A 14186-nucleotide genomic window follows, 5' to 3' on the forward strand; every position below is an offset into this window, starting at 1 on the left:
CCCGCGGCCCCGCCGCGCCGCCCCTTCCTGCCCGCGCCCCGGCGGATGTGACGCCGCTGTCAGCGGCTCCGGGGGTTCCGGCGGCGGCGGCTCATGCCCGGTGAGAGCCCGGGGGCACCGCGGGGCACGGCGGGGCCGAGGGACGGGGGGTCCCGGCGCGGCTCCCCGCGGGGGATGGAGGGTGGGAGCGGCGGGGATGCGCTGCCCCTGCGTGACCTCCGCCGTGTCCCCGCCGGAGCTGCGGGGCGCGCAGGTGCCGCTCCTGCGGGGTCACGGAAAGCCCTTCCTCTAGGGAGGGAGAGCTGGACATCGGTGTCCAGCACGGGGCGAGTTGTACCAGAGGCTCGGGGCAGGACCGGGGGCCGGGGGGTGCCGAGCTCCGGACACTTCCATGGGTGCGGGATCTCCGGAGGTGTTTCCCCCTCCGTGCGCTGCCGTGATTCGTGGAACGGGGGTTCAGCCAGGGCTCGGCGGTGATTTCCCCCCGTGCCGGGTGAAAGCAGGTTCCTCCGGCCGCGGAGCAGGTTCGTCCTCCCCCGCAGAGTTCGGCGGTGCCCCCGCAGAAGAGGAACCGGCTCTGGGCTGCCCACGGAGCGTGGCATTGCCCGCGGTGGTTGTTCCTGGGGATCTGCGCTTCGGGAGTTTCGTGGCAGTTTCCTGCGGTGCCACGGCGAGAGGAGGAAGTGTCTCCTTCTGCCAGCCCGGGGCTGCACCCCCGGCGGGCAGGGCAGGGTTGGGATCGATCCCTGCCCAGCCTGGGTGCGCCTCCTGTGCTGCACCACTGGGAAGGTGCCGCCTCGGCTAGAGTTCCCCTGGACGGGGTTGATGGCAAGCCCAGGTGTGCTGGTGTTGCCTTCCAGGAGCGTAGGGCTCTGCGGGACCTTCAGGTGCGGCCTCCCCATTCCTCGTCCAAGGACACTCTCACCAGTCTCGTTTCTGCCGTTCCAGCCCGCCTGTCTGATGCCGCATTGGAGGCAGGGAGTGCCGCTATGGAGCGCAGGGATGGAGGCCACGCTCTGCATCCACACGTGCCTTTGGCTGAGCGCCGCCTGGATCCCCCTCGCCTCGCCAGCCGGAGCGGCCTGCGGCGGGCAGTGCTCTCCGGACACTGAGGGCCACCACGGCAAGCTGACGTGGGCCGTCAGCCTGGATGCACCCGAGGAGGAGCTGGAGCAGCGGGCAGAGGAGCTGGCCCGGACTGCGGGGCTGGTGAACATGGGCCGTGTCGGGGAGCTCAAGGGCCATTACCTCCTCGCCTACCAGCCCAACGGTGCGGGGAGTGAGCCCGAGGCAATAAGGAGGTCGGTGGACACTTTGTTTGCACAGCACGACAGCGTGCGGTGGCACTCGGAACAGAAGCTTCTGAAGCGCTCCAAGCGCAGCCTGCACTTTAACGATCCCAAATACCCCCAGCAGTGGCATCTGGTGAGTGGTTTTCCGGCTCCTGCTGTGCTCGCAGGCTCAGGCTGTTTGTGTGGCCACGAGTGAGCTGTCACACGGGAGGCAAAACAGCCTCTTTCTGTTCTCTGGTGAGGAGGGAGCACAGTGAGAGCTCACCTTGCCTGTTGTGTGCTCGCCCTGATAGCAGGAGGAGGCAGCTGCCGTGGCTGGTTGTGCACTCATGGCACTGGGGTGGGCAGAGAGGTCTGGCCAGAGCACACTGTGCACTCTTCTTCGTGGCTTGAGCGAGTGTTCCTCACTGTCCACCTCAAACAATCTCCCCGGGTGTCCTGTGACTCCTTCCCATGATGGCCCTGGCCCCACACATAACCAGTGCACCCCTCACCACTGACCCTGTCCCCTCACGGTCCTTTCTGGCGCTTAGAACAACCGCAAGAGCCCCGGGAAGGACATCAACGTCACGGGCGTGTGGGAGCGGAACGTGACGGGGCGCGGCGTGACGGTGGTGGTGGTGGACGACGGTGTGGAGCACACCATCAAGGACATACAGCCAAACTACGTGAGTCCTGCTCCGAGCTGGGAGGCCAAAGGGCAGGCTGGAGGCTGGGCAGTGTGACGTGAGCGTGTGAGAGCCTGGGCTCAGCCAGGGCGGGAATTGCCAGCGGCAGACCTTTCCTGGGAGATTTTGCACCCAGGTTTCAGGGTTACCTGCCTTTGTGCTACGCTGCAGCTGGTCTCCCTCTGCCCTGCAGCAGTGGCTGAAGCTGCCTCGGTTGGTCCCTTCCCCACGGCAGCAGATAGCAGTGTTGAGCTGCAGCCCCGTGTGGAAGCAGCCTGGAAGTTCTGGTGACTCCCAGGCTGTGTTTCAGCCCTTGTAGCGTGCTCTTAACTTCTGCTTTTTCCAAACTGAGGAGAGAGAGAGCCCCGAGTCGTGACCGTGGGTCTGTTTTCAGAGCCCAGAAGGCAGCTATGACTTGAATTCCAATGACCCCGACCCTATGCCTCACCCCGACGAGGAGAACGGGAACCACCACGGGACCCGCTGTGCCGGGGAGATCGCGGCTGTGCCAAACAACAGCTTCTGCACGGTGGGAGTTGCCTACGGGAGCCGCATCGCAGGTACCTGCAGGCTGTGGCACCCCGAGGTGCCCGGCACGTCTCACCTCCAGCTCCATGGGGCTGGACACGGCTCCGTGGGCTGGGACAGCTCTGAGTCAGCAGTGCCTTGCTCAGGCTGGTTGGGGCTGTCGCAGGGAGGGCCCAGTGCCTGCCTGAGCTCCTCTCCAGAGGATACGGCTCCCGGCAGAGCAGGATAGGTGTGGGTGTGGCAGCTTTTCCAGTGTTCTGGAGTGCTCCTGGCCTGCCCATCTGCAGAGCTTCTGGCAGAGCAGCCGTACCACACAGGCTGGGCCAGGCAGTCATGCCACAACGTGCCTGCTGAGGTGCGGGCTGCAGGCTGTGTCTGGAGGCCCCGGGGAAACCAATCTTGGCCAACCCCCCACCTCCCCCAGCCCCTGGTCTCGACTCTGCCTTGTGGGGATGGATGGGGTGAAGGGCCAGTGCTGCATCTCCTCTGCAGGGCCAGGGAATGTGTGTGTGCCCTTGGCTGTCTCCAAACTCCTGTGTTCCTTTGTAGAGGAAGGGGGTGTAGAGGAAGGGGAGGTCTGTGTGCCAGGCAGGGCGTGTCCCTGGCAGGGCAGGGACAGTGATGCTGGGATGTGGTTCTGTCCATACCTGGTCACACCATGATCCCTGAGGGGACAGCAGGGTTCTGGGGGTCAGGGCTCTCCCAGGGGCACTGTAGGGATCTCTGCACCCCTGCCCTGGGCTCCCTCCCTCCCTGAGCACCCACCCTGATGGTGGCACAGCAGGGTCCCAGAGCTCCAGCCGGCAAGGCTCCCAGCTGGCAGAAGCAGAGATGAGCTCATCATGTAACCCCAGCACAGGGAGCAGGGAGGGTTTACCCAGCGCTGCTTCAGGCCTCAGCCCTCCAAAGCTGGACCAGCCTTGCAGGGGCAGCCTTGAGCCAGGAGTTTGTTTGCAGTTCATACAGCTCACTGACCCACGTGGGTCACGTTCCTTGTCCTTTGTCCCGCAGGCATCCGAGTGCTGGATGGGCCCCTCACGGACAGCATGGAGGCCATCGCCTTCAACAAGCACTATCAGATCAACGACATCTACAGCTGCAGGTGAGCCCCAAGGACACCCTGAGCTGGCACCCAGCAGACCCATGTGGGCCCTGATCTGCCTGGGGACAGGGTCACAGCTCGTGGCTGAGTGTTCACACCAGCTCCCATCCTCCCGTGGCTCCAGAGAGCACCAAAATCCTCTTCCTGGAGAGCTGCCCTGGGCTCTGCACAGCGGCTGCAGTTGTGAGATCTCCTTCTGTGTGCTGCTGCAGCACGTCCCCTGGGCTGTCTGAGCTGGAGGGGACACTGTGCCCCCCACTGTGGTCAGGCAGCCCCGGCTGAGCCGTGTGACAGGGACTGGAATGTGTTGTTAAATAGAAATCAAACATTTTGTCCGCTGGAATCTGACCCAGGGGCACAGTGCAAACACGACAGCGATCTCACAGCAGCGAGGGGCCATCCTGATGGCTGGGAAAGGACAGTGCTCCCCGATCCCAGTCGTGCTGCTGGAGCAGCTGCTGGCTGCCCATAGCTCGCTGTAGTGGCAGGAGGAGTTGCTGCCTGTGACTCCTGGGGCTGTCACTTCACAGTGTCTCTCTTTCCAGCTGGGGTCCCGATGACGACGGGAAAACTGTGGATGGCCCCCATCAACTGGGAAAGGTAAAAAGCAGCCCCAGCAGCACAGGTGGCCCTGGGAGGGCCCTCCAGGGCTTGTGGTTTCTTGCTTGCCTGGACAGGCGTGCAGGGACATTGCTGTGACACTGTGCACGTCTGTTTGTGTCCATGGCTGCCAGCAGAGGTGTCACCTGTCTCTGTGTGGTCGGGAGAGGTGACGCAGTAGTGTTCAGGCAGTGTGGGATGAGCTTTCTAAGGAGAGGCTGGTCCCAGCAGGAAAATGCTCTTTCGCAACCTGTGGTATTATTCTGACAGCTTTTGCAACCCACAGGATGCTCTCTGCTCAGGACACTGAGCATTCCCAGTGCTGAGGGTGGTTCTCGAGGCAGGGAGCATGCCTTTGGATGCTGGGAACAGGAAAGGGGAATGGGATTGCAGTGGGAGGAAGAGTCAGAGCTGAGGCTGCTCCTTCCAGGCCATTGAAGCTCTCTCACAGCTGCTGTGCTGCAAAATGTGGCTGGTCTACCTGTGCCACAGTGAGGGGTCACTGAGGGGGCCCCAAAACCAGCACTGGGGTGTGGTTCTGCTCCATTGCTCTTCTGCTGTGCTTTTCCAACCACAATTCAGCAGTTACTGCACTGTTTGGAGCAGCCCTGACAACTGAGCTGCCCATTCACCATAACAAGTGGTTTCCAGTTCTGCAAGTTAATGTATTCTCTTCCTGCATGCAGAGACAGCTGGAACAAGCTCTGGGACACAGAGCACGGGCAGAGCTCTCTGTGCCACAGCAGAGCTGGGAGGGCAGAATGTACCTTCACCTGCCAGAGGGAGGGAGAGCAGGGGGGTTCAATTCCAGTGGGATTGGGTTCCTGCTGGTCCATCAGATATGTCCTTTCCCTGGGTGGGAAGGATGTCTGGGTGAGGCATCAGGCTGGAAGTGCAATTCCAGGTGGGGCTGGCAGTGCTGTGTTTCTCAGCAGTGTCTGTGGGGCTGGGCCCTCTCAGAAGGGCCTCTGATCCCCCTGGCTCAGAGCCACACGTGGCTGCTGGCAGGAACCACTGGGATCAGCAGGGGAGGGCACGGGAAGAGCCCCCCTGGCCTGAGCAGGGTTCCCTGTCCCAGGCTGCCCTGCAGCACGGGGTCATCGCCGGCCGCCGCGGCTTCGGGAGCATCTTCGTGGTGGCCAGTGGGAACGGTGGCCAGCACAGTGACAACTGCAACTACGATGGATACGCCAACTCCATCTACACTGTCACCATAGGTGAGTGCCTGCGTCTCCTGGCTCCTTCCTTCCCAGCGTGGAACAGCGAGATCATCCCAAAAACACACAGCCTGCCCGGCTGGGAGATGGCTGGGTAGTGGGAATCTGTGGGAAAGGGTCTGGGAATGAGCGTGGCAGTGTGTAGGGCTTCAGCCCTCAAGCCTGCAGTTTGCTTTTGACCCACAGAGCAAGAGGAGGCCAGGGGAATTCCTGCCTGTGTCCAGGCCTCCCTCCTGGGGCTGTGACGTACTGCCTTGTTCAGGGAATGACCTGACATGCAGCATTCCCATCACTCGTGCTAGAGGAGAAACGTGTAATCCAGGTTCTCGAGGGCAGAAGCTGCAGTTGGGGTAGATCTGTGTGACACTGAGCACAGTGAGAGGTTATTTATCGTTGCTGCCTTTCCTGTACATCTTCCAGGCGGGAAAAAATACAGGCTTGGTTCTAATTTCCCTGCCCAGCTCCCAGCCCCTGGAAGAGCACAGCTGGCAGGAGAGGCTCTCAGGGCATTGTCACCTTGAATTTCAGCAGCTGAAGCCAAACAGGTTTCATGCAATCCATGCCTTTCCCGTTCTCCCAGGAGCAGTGGATGAGACGGGCTCCATGCCGTTCTATGCTGAGGAATGTGCCTCCATGCTGGCTGTGACCTTCAGTGGTGGGGACAAGATGATGAGGAGCATTGTGAGTACCCACACAAGGCAGCTGTGTCCTCCTGCACACACCTGGAACAGCCAGGACGACGCTCTGTCCCTCCCGATCGCCACACGATTCCTCCGTGAGCCAGGGAGCCAGAGGTGCCTTTTACCCGGGTCCTGCACAAAGAGTGCTCTCAGAGGGAGGTTCCTGTTTCTCAGCTCTGTGGGAGCTGCCCCACACCTGCCCAGCCACCCTCCCTGGCTCCTGCTCCAAAGGGCTGTGGGAGCAGGGAGTGCAGGGAGCAGCGTCGGGCTCTTTAAGCCGCTTGACCACAGCTCCTGCTCTGCTCTGGCACGTGGGCCTCTCCCTGCTGAATTTTTCAGAATATTTTTATCAGCTTTTCCTTCTTTTGCCAAAAAATGACTTCTTGTCAACAAAATGTCCTTTTTGCCTGAGCCAAGCAGCCAGGGCTGTTTTCCCCACCACAGGCCTGACCCAGCCCTTCCCTCCCTTGGTGCTGGTGCCTGTGGGGGGCTGTCAGGCTGCCCCCACCCCATAGTCTGACCCCTTCCTGTCCTGTGGTGCCAGCAGGATCTACAGAGCCCACCCACCTTGGGGCAGCTGGGGAGAAATGTTGCTGGCTCCCAGGCCTGATGTTTGGGGTTGTGTTGTCCCTGGCTTGGAGGATCTCCTGTCAGGACAGGTATTTCCTGAAAGTACTTCCCTGGCAAGGCTGATGAGGCAGCCAAGTGGAGATCAGCACCTCAGTGTGTGCTTGGGGGTCTCAGGGGGTCTGCTGGTGTGCTCTTGGGAGTAGGGACTTGCTGCTGTGGCTCTGTGCTTGCCACAGAGGAGGTGAATCCAGGCTTGTCAAACAGGCTTCCCTGCATGCTGGGTAAACCAGGGGAACAGGGAGAGCCTGGGATCCTCAGCCACCTGGTTGGGACTCACCAAGCTCCTCCTGCAGCCCAGAGCCAGGGCAGGGATCTGTGCCCAGCCAGAGCACAGCACGAGCTGCCACAGGGAAAGTAAAACCCAGAATTGAGATGATTTTTCCTTTCAGAAATAGCTTAAGTTGTCCCAGGCTGGTTTGGAAAGTACTGACATTAGGAAAAAAGGGAACAGCAACCCAGTGAGGGCTCTGCTGCATTCCATCAGGAGTTCCAGGCTTGTGGGCTGATGACTGGCTTTCCCAAGCCTGGTGTGAGTGCTTTGAAGGTCTCAAATGCACGTTTAGTTCGAATACTGGCCCTGTGGGACACTAACACGGGAGCTGGCATTCCATGGGGGAGCCAGGACAAGATCCACACGTAGCCTAGGAACGGCATGTGCCACAGAGACATCCCGTACCGTGATCCTGTGCCATGCACAAACCCAAACACCCCCTTTTTCAGGAGTGCAGTCAGCTTCTGAACAGCCTGGAACTCGCTGCAGTGGTGTCAGAGTTGACATCTCTGCAGCCATCTGCTCCATTTTTTTTTTCTTTTACCAGACCATAAACTTTGTGTGGTTTCCTTAATGGGAAGAATTTAATACAGCTTCTGGCACTGTCTGTGCTTCCCACTGAAAGTTTGTGCTCTCGGGGTGTTCTGTGTGGGACACGCAGAGTCCCAGCACGAGCTGGAGCCTTTCACCCTCCAGGTTTTGGGCTTTATCCCCACAGGGAGCACACGGAGGTGGATGCACTTGGTTTGCAGTGAGGTGGCATAATTTGGGAACCTCCCAACGCCTCTTTTTAGGCCCTGTGTGCTCTGCACTCCATGTGGCCCCTCTGCAGCCTGGTTGTGTTGGAGTGACACTGCGGTCAACAGTGAGCATAAGGAAGGTCCCAAACCGTGTCTGCCAGGAGTTTCCCACAAAGATGCTTAGTTAGACCCAATTCCTCTCTCTCTCCAAAGGGAACTGTCCCCATTCATTGCTTCCCAGCTGGCATCACTGCCCCTGCAGCGAGGGGCTCCCAGGACCTTTGCTGGCTGGCTGTGAGCAGGGACAGCTGTGTCACAGGCTGAGCAGGGGCTGCTGGTGGAGCCGGGGTGGCGAGGACGCAGCTCAGGGGCTGTGTGCTCCAGTACTGCAGTACCTGTCCCAGCCACCTCAGCAGGGCAAAGTGGCCTGATAGAGGCACCTCTCCTCTTCCTCTGCAGGTGACAACGGACTGGGATTTGCAGAAGGGCACGGGCTGCACGGAGGGTCACACGGGCACGTCGGCGGCCGCCCCGCTGGCAGCCGGGATGATCGCGCTGATGCTGCAGGTGCGGCCCTGCCTCACCTGGCGGGATGTGCAGCACATCATCGTCTTCACTGCCACCAAGGTGAGGAGCCCTCCCTCCCCACCCCTTCCCTCCCTCCTCTGCCCCTCGGGGATGCTGCAGGAAGGCCAAGGCCCTGCTGTGTCCGTGTTTACGTCTGCGGCCCCTCCATAAATCTCTCGCTCGTCTGGCTCCCAGTGAGGAGATTGCGTTTTCCCCTCACCCCTCGTTCCTTCCAGGAATGTGGCTGAGGCATTTTCCTCTGTCATGATAATAAATGGGGTATTTGCTGCAGGAATGCCTCCATCTGCCAGCGTAGGGGTCTTCCAGGGGCTCAGCAGGTTCCAGGAGCTCAGGCCCTGGGATCAGGTGTGTGTGATGGGCTGGCCCAGCCCCAGGGCTGTTATCTCTGCAATGTCATCCCATGGTCCATGCAGTGGGAAAGCAAGGAGCTCTGCCCTGCTCTGGCCTTTCCTGGGCTGTCCAGAGAGCCGGGCTCCTGGAAACAGCCACAACAGGGAGCTGGGCAGCAAACTCAGCCCTTCCTTTGGCCTCAGCTCCCGCACAGCTTTGCTGCCCAGAGCAGGAGTGGGAACTGGCTGGAGCTGCCCAGTTTGGTTTAGGGATGGGGCTTCTTCCACACCCCACTGGGGAGCAGGAGTCCATGTCCAGCTGATGCTGGGCTCACCTTGGCATGGGGCAGTGTTTTCCATAACTCCAAGCCAGTGTTGCTGGAGCACTACAGCCCACTAAGTGATGGGACTCAGATCTGTCCTGCCCCAGCTCCTATTGATTTAAAGGGCTCAGTTCCTTCTCTCCAAGGCTTCTGCCATCCCACAGGCTGTGGCTTGGGCAGCAGGGAGCAGCTGGGATGTTTCAGAGCAGAGGCATTTGTGCCCTTTCGTGCTGTTCTATTTCCTTTCTGAGGTGCTGGGAAGCCAGTTTGTCCTGGGATTTGTTTCAAACAAAGGACAACCTGTTTCTTTCTAATAAGGCCATGTGGGTTTGCTTCCCTGCCACTGTGGGATGTGTCTGAGCCTCTTTCCCTTCAGGCCTGGTTCCCTTTGGGTTTCAGGGCTGACCGTCCCCCAAGGTAACCAGAGCACCCCGTGTTTCTTTGCAGTACGAGGACCGTCACGCTAAGTGGGACACGAACCAGGCAGGCTTCAGCCACAGCCATCAGCATGGCTTTGGCCTGCTGAACGCCTGGAGGCTGGTCAATGCTGCCAAGGTAATTCCCTCCTTCCCAGACCTGCCCTCTGGGCAGGTAGAGCAGCTCAGCCCAGCGGCTGGGACACATCCTGTCCTGGCAACGCCGTGGGGTGACACTGCTGCCGTTCAGGGCCAGTGCTTTGGCCACCATCCTGCTGGCCCTGGCTCTGAGGCTGCTTTTGGTATGAAGTCATGAGGCTTTTGGCAGTGCCTGAGAGCTGCCCTGGGCTGCTGCTCTCCAGCACTATATATAGCCATGGTGAGAGCTGTGCTGCCGGGAGCCCACAGCTCTGATTCACAGTGGGGGGACTTTTGTCAGCAGCCCCAGCACCTTCCTCCCTCCCTCCACAGTGGCTGCAGGGAGGGTGTCCTGCCCTGAGAAGCAGGGTGTTCTCAGCTGGCAGCTCCAGGGAGTGCTGTGGTCAGAGCAGCAGCGGCATCCCCGTCTCTTCCTGCTCCGCTCGCACGGAGACCCGGGCACGTCCCTTTGGCACTTGGTCCCAGCTCGTGTGTGGAGTGCTGAGCAGCTGTGCTGGGTCACTGCCACTGCCAGCCGTGCCCCCAGTGCCACGAGGACTTCCACGCTGCTCCCCCTTCCTGCCCCACTGTGTCCAGAGCTGGAATGGGATGGCCTCGAGTAACCACTCAAAGCCACTCGGGTGATGGTGGGGACAGACCCAGAGCTGGGGAGTCCCAAGTCTTACTCACCCCCCTCCAGCTCTCCTGGGTGTGTGGGCACTGCTTCCATCCCCAGAGTGCTCACACCACCCAGTGTGTGCTGCCCAGGTCTGTGTGCCCCAAAACAGCATTGGGAGAGGCCCCTTGGCTTGGGCCCACATCCAGGAGCAGCTTTTGAGAGCCCCAGGAGACTGAGGGATGGATGTGCAGGGAGGGTGCAATTCATGCTGAATCCTCTCCCTTTCCCCTGGCAGATCTGGGAGTCTGTCCCATACCTCGCCTCGTACGTGAGCCCTGTGCTGAAGGAGGGCAGGAGCATCCCCCTGCTCCCACGGGAGCTGGAGGTCGCCTGGAATGGTAAGAGCAGGTGTGCCATGGAGAGCACGTGCTGCACACACCCAGGCCAGGATCCAGCAGGGCAGGAGCAGCCCTGGGCTGTGTGAGGCCACGAAGGGGTTAAGTGCTGGGCTGCCTGGGCTTTTTCTTCTCTTTCCGCTGCCCTTCCCAGGGGATCTGCCTGTTGCTGCCGTCCCCTCCCCATAACCCCATCCCATGGACTGATGTGTTTGGGGAGCCAGACAGGGCTGGGCAGCAGCCAGACCCGCTCCACTGCCTTTGACCATTTTAGGTAATGCTCCAGCTCCCGACTTGGCCAGCCCTGTCCACATCAACAAGGCTCTGCTCAGGCTGCTACCAGTGGGAAGGAGAGCTCGGCCCAAGCCCTTCCCGGCCCCCCTGCAGCTCCTGGCTCTCCTGGGCACAGCTCCTTGCCCTGAGGCTGAGCACATTCCCCCTCCATGCCTCACTGGAGATGCTGGTCCTGGGAGCCTGGCCCTGCACCTCTCACTGTCCCAGCTGTATTGCTGGCAGAGGTGCACCCAGGGAGCAACCACCTGCCAGGAGCAGGCCATGCCACAGCCACAGCTCACTCTGGAGTGTGCCAGGCTCCCTGGGCTGTGGTTGGCAGCTCTGGGGCTGTGAGGATCTGTGGGACTGGGAGTGGTTTGAAATGGGATCAGGGAGCCTAGACACCTAGTCTCTCCTCCCAGTCCCACACAGGTCCTGTTAAATGGGGCTGGCTGGGAGTGGGGACTCCATGTTGGCCACCAGCCCCAGCAAACCCTGTCACCCTCTCCCAGTCACCACTGCCGACCTGGAGCTGTCTGGCATGAGGACCCTGGAGCATGTGGCAGTCACTGTCACCATAACCCACCCCCGCCGTGGCAACCTGGAGATCAGGCTCTTCTGCCCCAGTGGGATGATGTCCCTGATTGGGACCACCCGGAGCATGGACTCGTAAGCACCAAGGGGTCAGGCTGGGGAGGGCAGGACCCCGGGGCCTGTGTCAGCCTCGTGGCTCAGGCTCCATGACCCTCTCATGGGTCGTTTCCCCTCACCCCTTGGCAGGGACCCCAGTGGCTTCTCTGACTGGACCTTCTCCACGGTGCGGTGCTGGGGCGAGGGGGCACAGGGCACGTACAGGCTGCTCGTCAGGGACATCGGTGAGTCCTGCCTGCCAGGGGACACTCCCGGGGTGGTGGCAGCTCTGGACCATGTCCCAGGCAGCTGCCAGCTCATCACTTGGGAGACTTCCCTGCTGGACCAACCTGCTTCTTCCCCAGGAGATGAGAGCCTGAGGCCTGGCACCTTAAAGCAGTGGCAGCTGACCCTGTACGGCTCCTCCTGGTCCCCGGCAGAGATGAAGGAACGGCACAGGTAGGGCACCACAGTCCTGGCTTGGTGGGGAGCCAGGAGCAGGAGGCTGAGGGGTGTTGCCCATACCTGTGAGCAGGTGCTGCTCGGTGGAGCCGTGTTGCTGCAAGGTGCATGGCAGGGGCCCTCACACTTCACAGGGCAGCCGTGGGCTGCAGAACACAGCACTGTTTGCTGAAAGAGGCACTGCAGACCCTTGGTGGGCATTTGGGACCCTCCCTGGAGCCCCTCTGCCTGCAGGACCTGCACAGGGTGCCTCTGTCCCCAGGCTGCTGGAGGAAGCCATGAGTGGGCAGTACCTGAGCAGCAACTTCTCCCTGCCCTGTCCCCCGGGGCTGGACATCCCCGAGGAGCAGCACTACACCATCACAGCCAACACCCTCAAGGTGAGCCTGCCTGTGAGCCAGGGGGTCCCTGTATCCCCCAGGATGGGCTGGAGGAGCAGGACCCTGCCTGGGACACTGTGACCCCTCTGCTGGGCGGTGGGCAGGGCTCAGGGGGGTCGAGGGTGGCGTTTCTCAAGGGGTTTCCCCTCCGTAGACCCTCCTGCTCTTGGGATGCTTCGCCGTGTTCTGGACTTTCTACTACATGCTGGAGGTTTGCCTGACAAGGAACGACGTGGGGCTGGACCTGGCCTGCTCCAGCTCCCCCAGCTGCAGGTGGTACCAGCAGGGCGGGAAGCACCGAGCCCTGGAGAGCGGCCTGGAGATGGAGTCGGTGCCGCTGTACCGAGAGAAGGACGTGGAGGAGGCCGAGATGGAGTGTGAGCACCCAGAGCCTGCCCGGGATGGGGAGGAGGGGTCCTGGACCCCCACCCACCCCGAACTTCTCAGCAATGGCAGAGCTGTGAGCTTCCACGAGGCAGCTCCCGCCGGAGCGGGATACCTGGGCCGGGAGGCACCGGCTGAGCTCCTCCTGGAGGACAGGGAGCACCGGCCGTGCTGACTGGGGCTGGGCTGGGGCTGGGCTGGGCTGGGGCCCTCCCCTGTGGTACGACCCTCCTGGGCACAGGCAGCACAGACTCATTCCTGAGCCAGTGTGGACCATTGCCACTGTGTTCTGTGGAAGGTGGTGTTGGAAGTGGCTCGGAAACAAGGAAAAAAGAGTGCTGGTACTGGAAGGGGAGCTCCCCTTCCCTCGCTCTGGAAAACAAAGCAAGCCTTAAACCCCTTCCTGAGGGAGCCTGTCCTGCAGGGCACTCAGAGGTCCCTGCTGTGTGTGGAGCAGGGCCCTGTGCCATTCCTGCTGGGAGCGTGGCAGCTGTGGCAGAGCTCCACACCAACCCCCTTCACGCCACTGCTCCCAAGCCTGGCAGTGCAGGCAAGACGTGTCCCTTTGTCCCTGATTTCTGCAGAGAGCCTGGAAAACCCAGCAGGGCCCCTGGAAGGTGCCTCTCCAGGCAGGGACCCCACAGCACTGGCAGTTTCCTGCCCACTGGGCTGGCAGTGGCCTCTACCCACCAGTTATCCCAGTTTAGAAGCAGGGAGCTACTTTACTCATCTCCAACCAGCGCTTCTCCCTGTCCCCTGTGCTCTGATCCTGCTGGTTCCTCCTCTCCCCTGGGCATGGAGCAGCTGTGGGGCTGGGGAAGCAGGAACAGGCCTGTTTGGGTGGCAGGATGAGGCTGTTCCTGCAACGGTGGGCACAGGAGTCCCTCTGGCAGCAGAGCTCACTGGGGCCACTGTCCCAGATCTCCCTCCCCATCCAGGAGGGACAAAGCTGGGAGCAATGCTTGGTTTGGGCCAGGGAGGGGAGGATGAGTTGCTCTGGCAGTGGCTCGTCTGAGCAGGGTTGGCTTGTTCACATGTCTTTGGGTTTGGTGGTTTATTTTTTTAAGGCTGGGGTTTGTTTTTTAATCAGCAAAGCCCTTTTGTGTAGCTTTCCAAATAAAGCCTGAAAAACCCTCCTCTCCCCCATCCATCACTCCTCTGCTCTCCCAGAGCTTCCTCACTGTGGAAAAATGTGTCACCCATCCCCTCCCAGCACCGGGGCCTGGGGGGACCCAGTGTTGGGGTGTGGGTCTCTGGGGGCTGTGAGCCCTCCATGCCCTGCTCCCAGGAGCTGGGATAACGGGAGCTGCTCCAGGCAGGGGGATGCAAGGGCTGGACCAGAGTGTTGGAAGGAGTGAGGAGAAAGGTGGGTGTTGAGCTTCAGGGGGGAGAGGGCAGAGTCTTCCAAGCCGGGCAGGGAAAGCCTGATCCCCAGCTGTGGTTTTCCCAGGTTCGGAGCTGGAAGAAGGAGCAGCCATGGCCTTTTAGGGAGGGTGGCTTCAGCTTTTCCAGAGTCACCAG

General features: G+C 61.1%; 1 protein-coding gene across 2 annotated transcripts; it reads left to right on the forward strand.

Moving 5' to 3' along the window:
• Nucleotides 1–45: 45 nt before the first annotated feature.
• Nucleotides 46–13801, forward strand: PCSK7 (proprotein convertase subtilisin/kexin type 7). 2 transcript variants are annotated; one of them, XM_064634755.1, is made up of 16 exons: nucleotides 46–100; nucleotides 949–1425; nucleotides 1826–1960; nucleotides 2355–2520; nucleotides 3500–3590; nucleotides 4136–4190; nucleotides 5269–5407; nucleotides 5988–6088; nucleotides 8188–8355; nucleotides 9416–9523; nucleotides 10437–10539; nucleotides 11322–11478; nucleotides 11590–11684; nucleotides 11805–11898; nucleotides 12164–12281; nucleotides 12436–13801. In XM_064634755.1, the coding sequence occupies exons 2-16, from the start codon at nucleotides 961–963 to the stop codon at nucleotides 12838–12840; spliced, it is 2400 nt and encodes a 799-aa protein (XP_064490825.1). In that variant the 5' UTR covers nucleotides 46–100; nucleotides 949–960; the 3' UTR covers nucleotides 12841–13801. The 2 variants fall into 2 exon arrangements, with proteins under 2 accessions (XP_064490825.1, XP_064490827.1); XM_064634757.1 differs by lacking the exon at nucleotides 46–100 and adding an exon at nucleotides 406–838.
• Nucleotides 13802–14186: the final 385 nt, after the last annotated feature.

This window comes from Pseudopipra pipra, chromosome 23, assembly GCF_036250125.1.
Source record: "Pseudopipra pipra isolate bDixPip1 chromosome 23, bDixPip1.hap1, whole genome shotgun sequence".
Taxonomy (NCBI): Eukaryota; Metazoa; Chordata; class Aves; order Passeriformes; family Pipridae; genus Pseudopipra; species Pseudopipra pipra.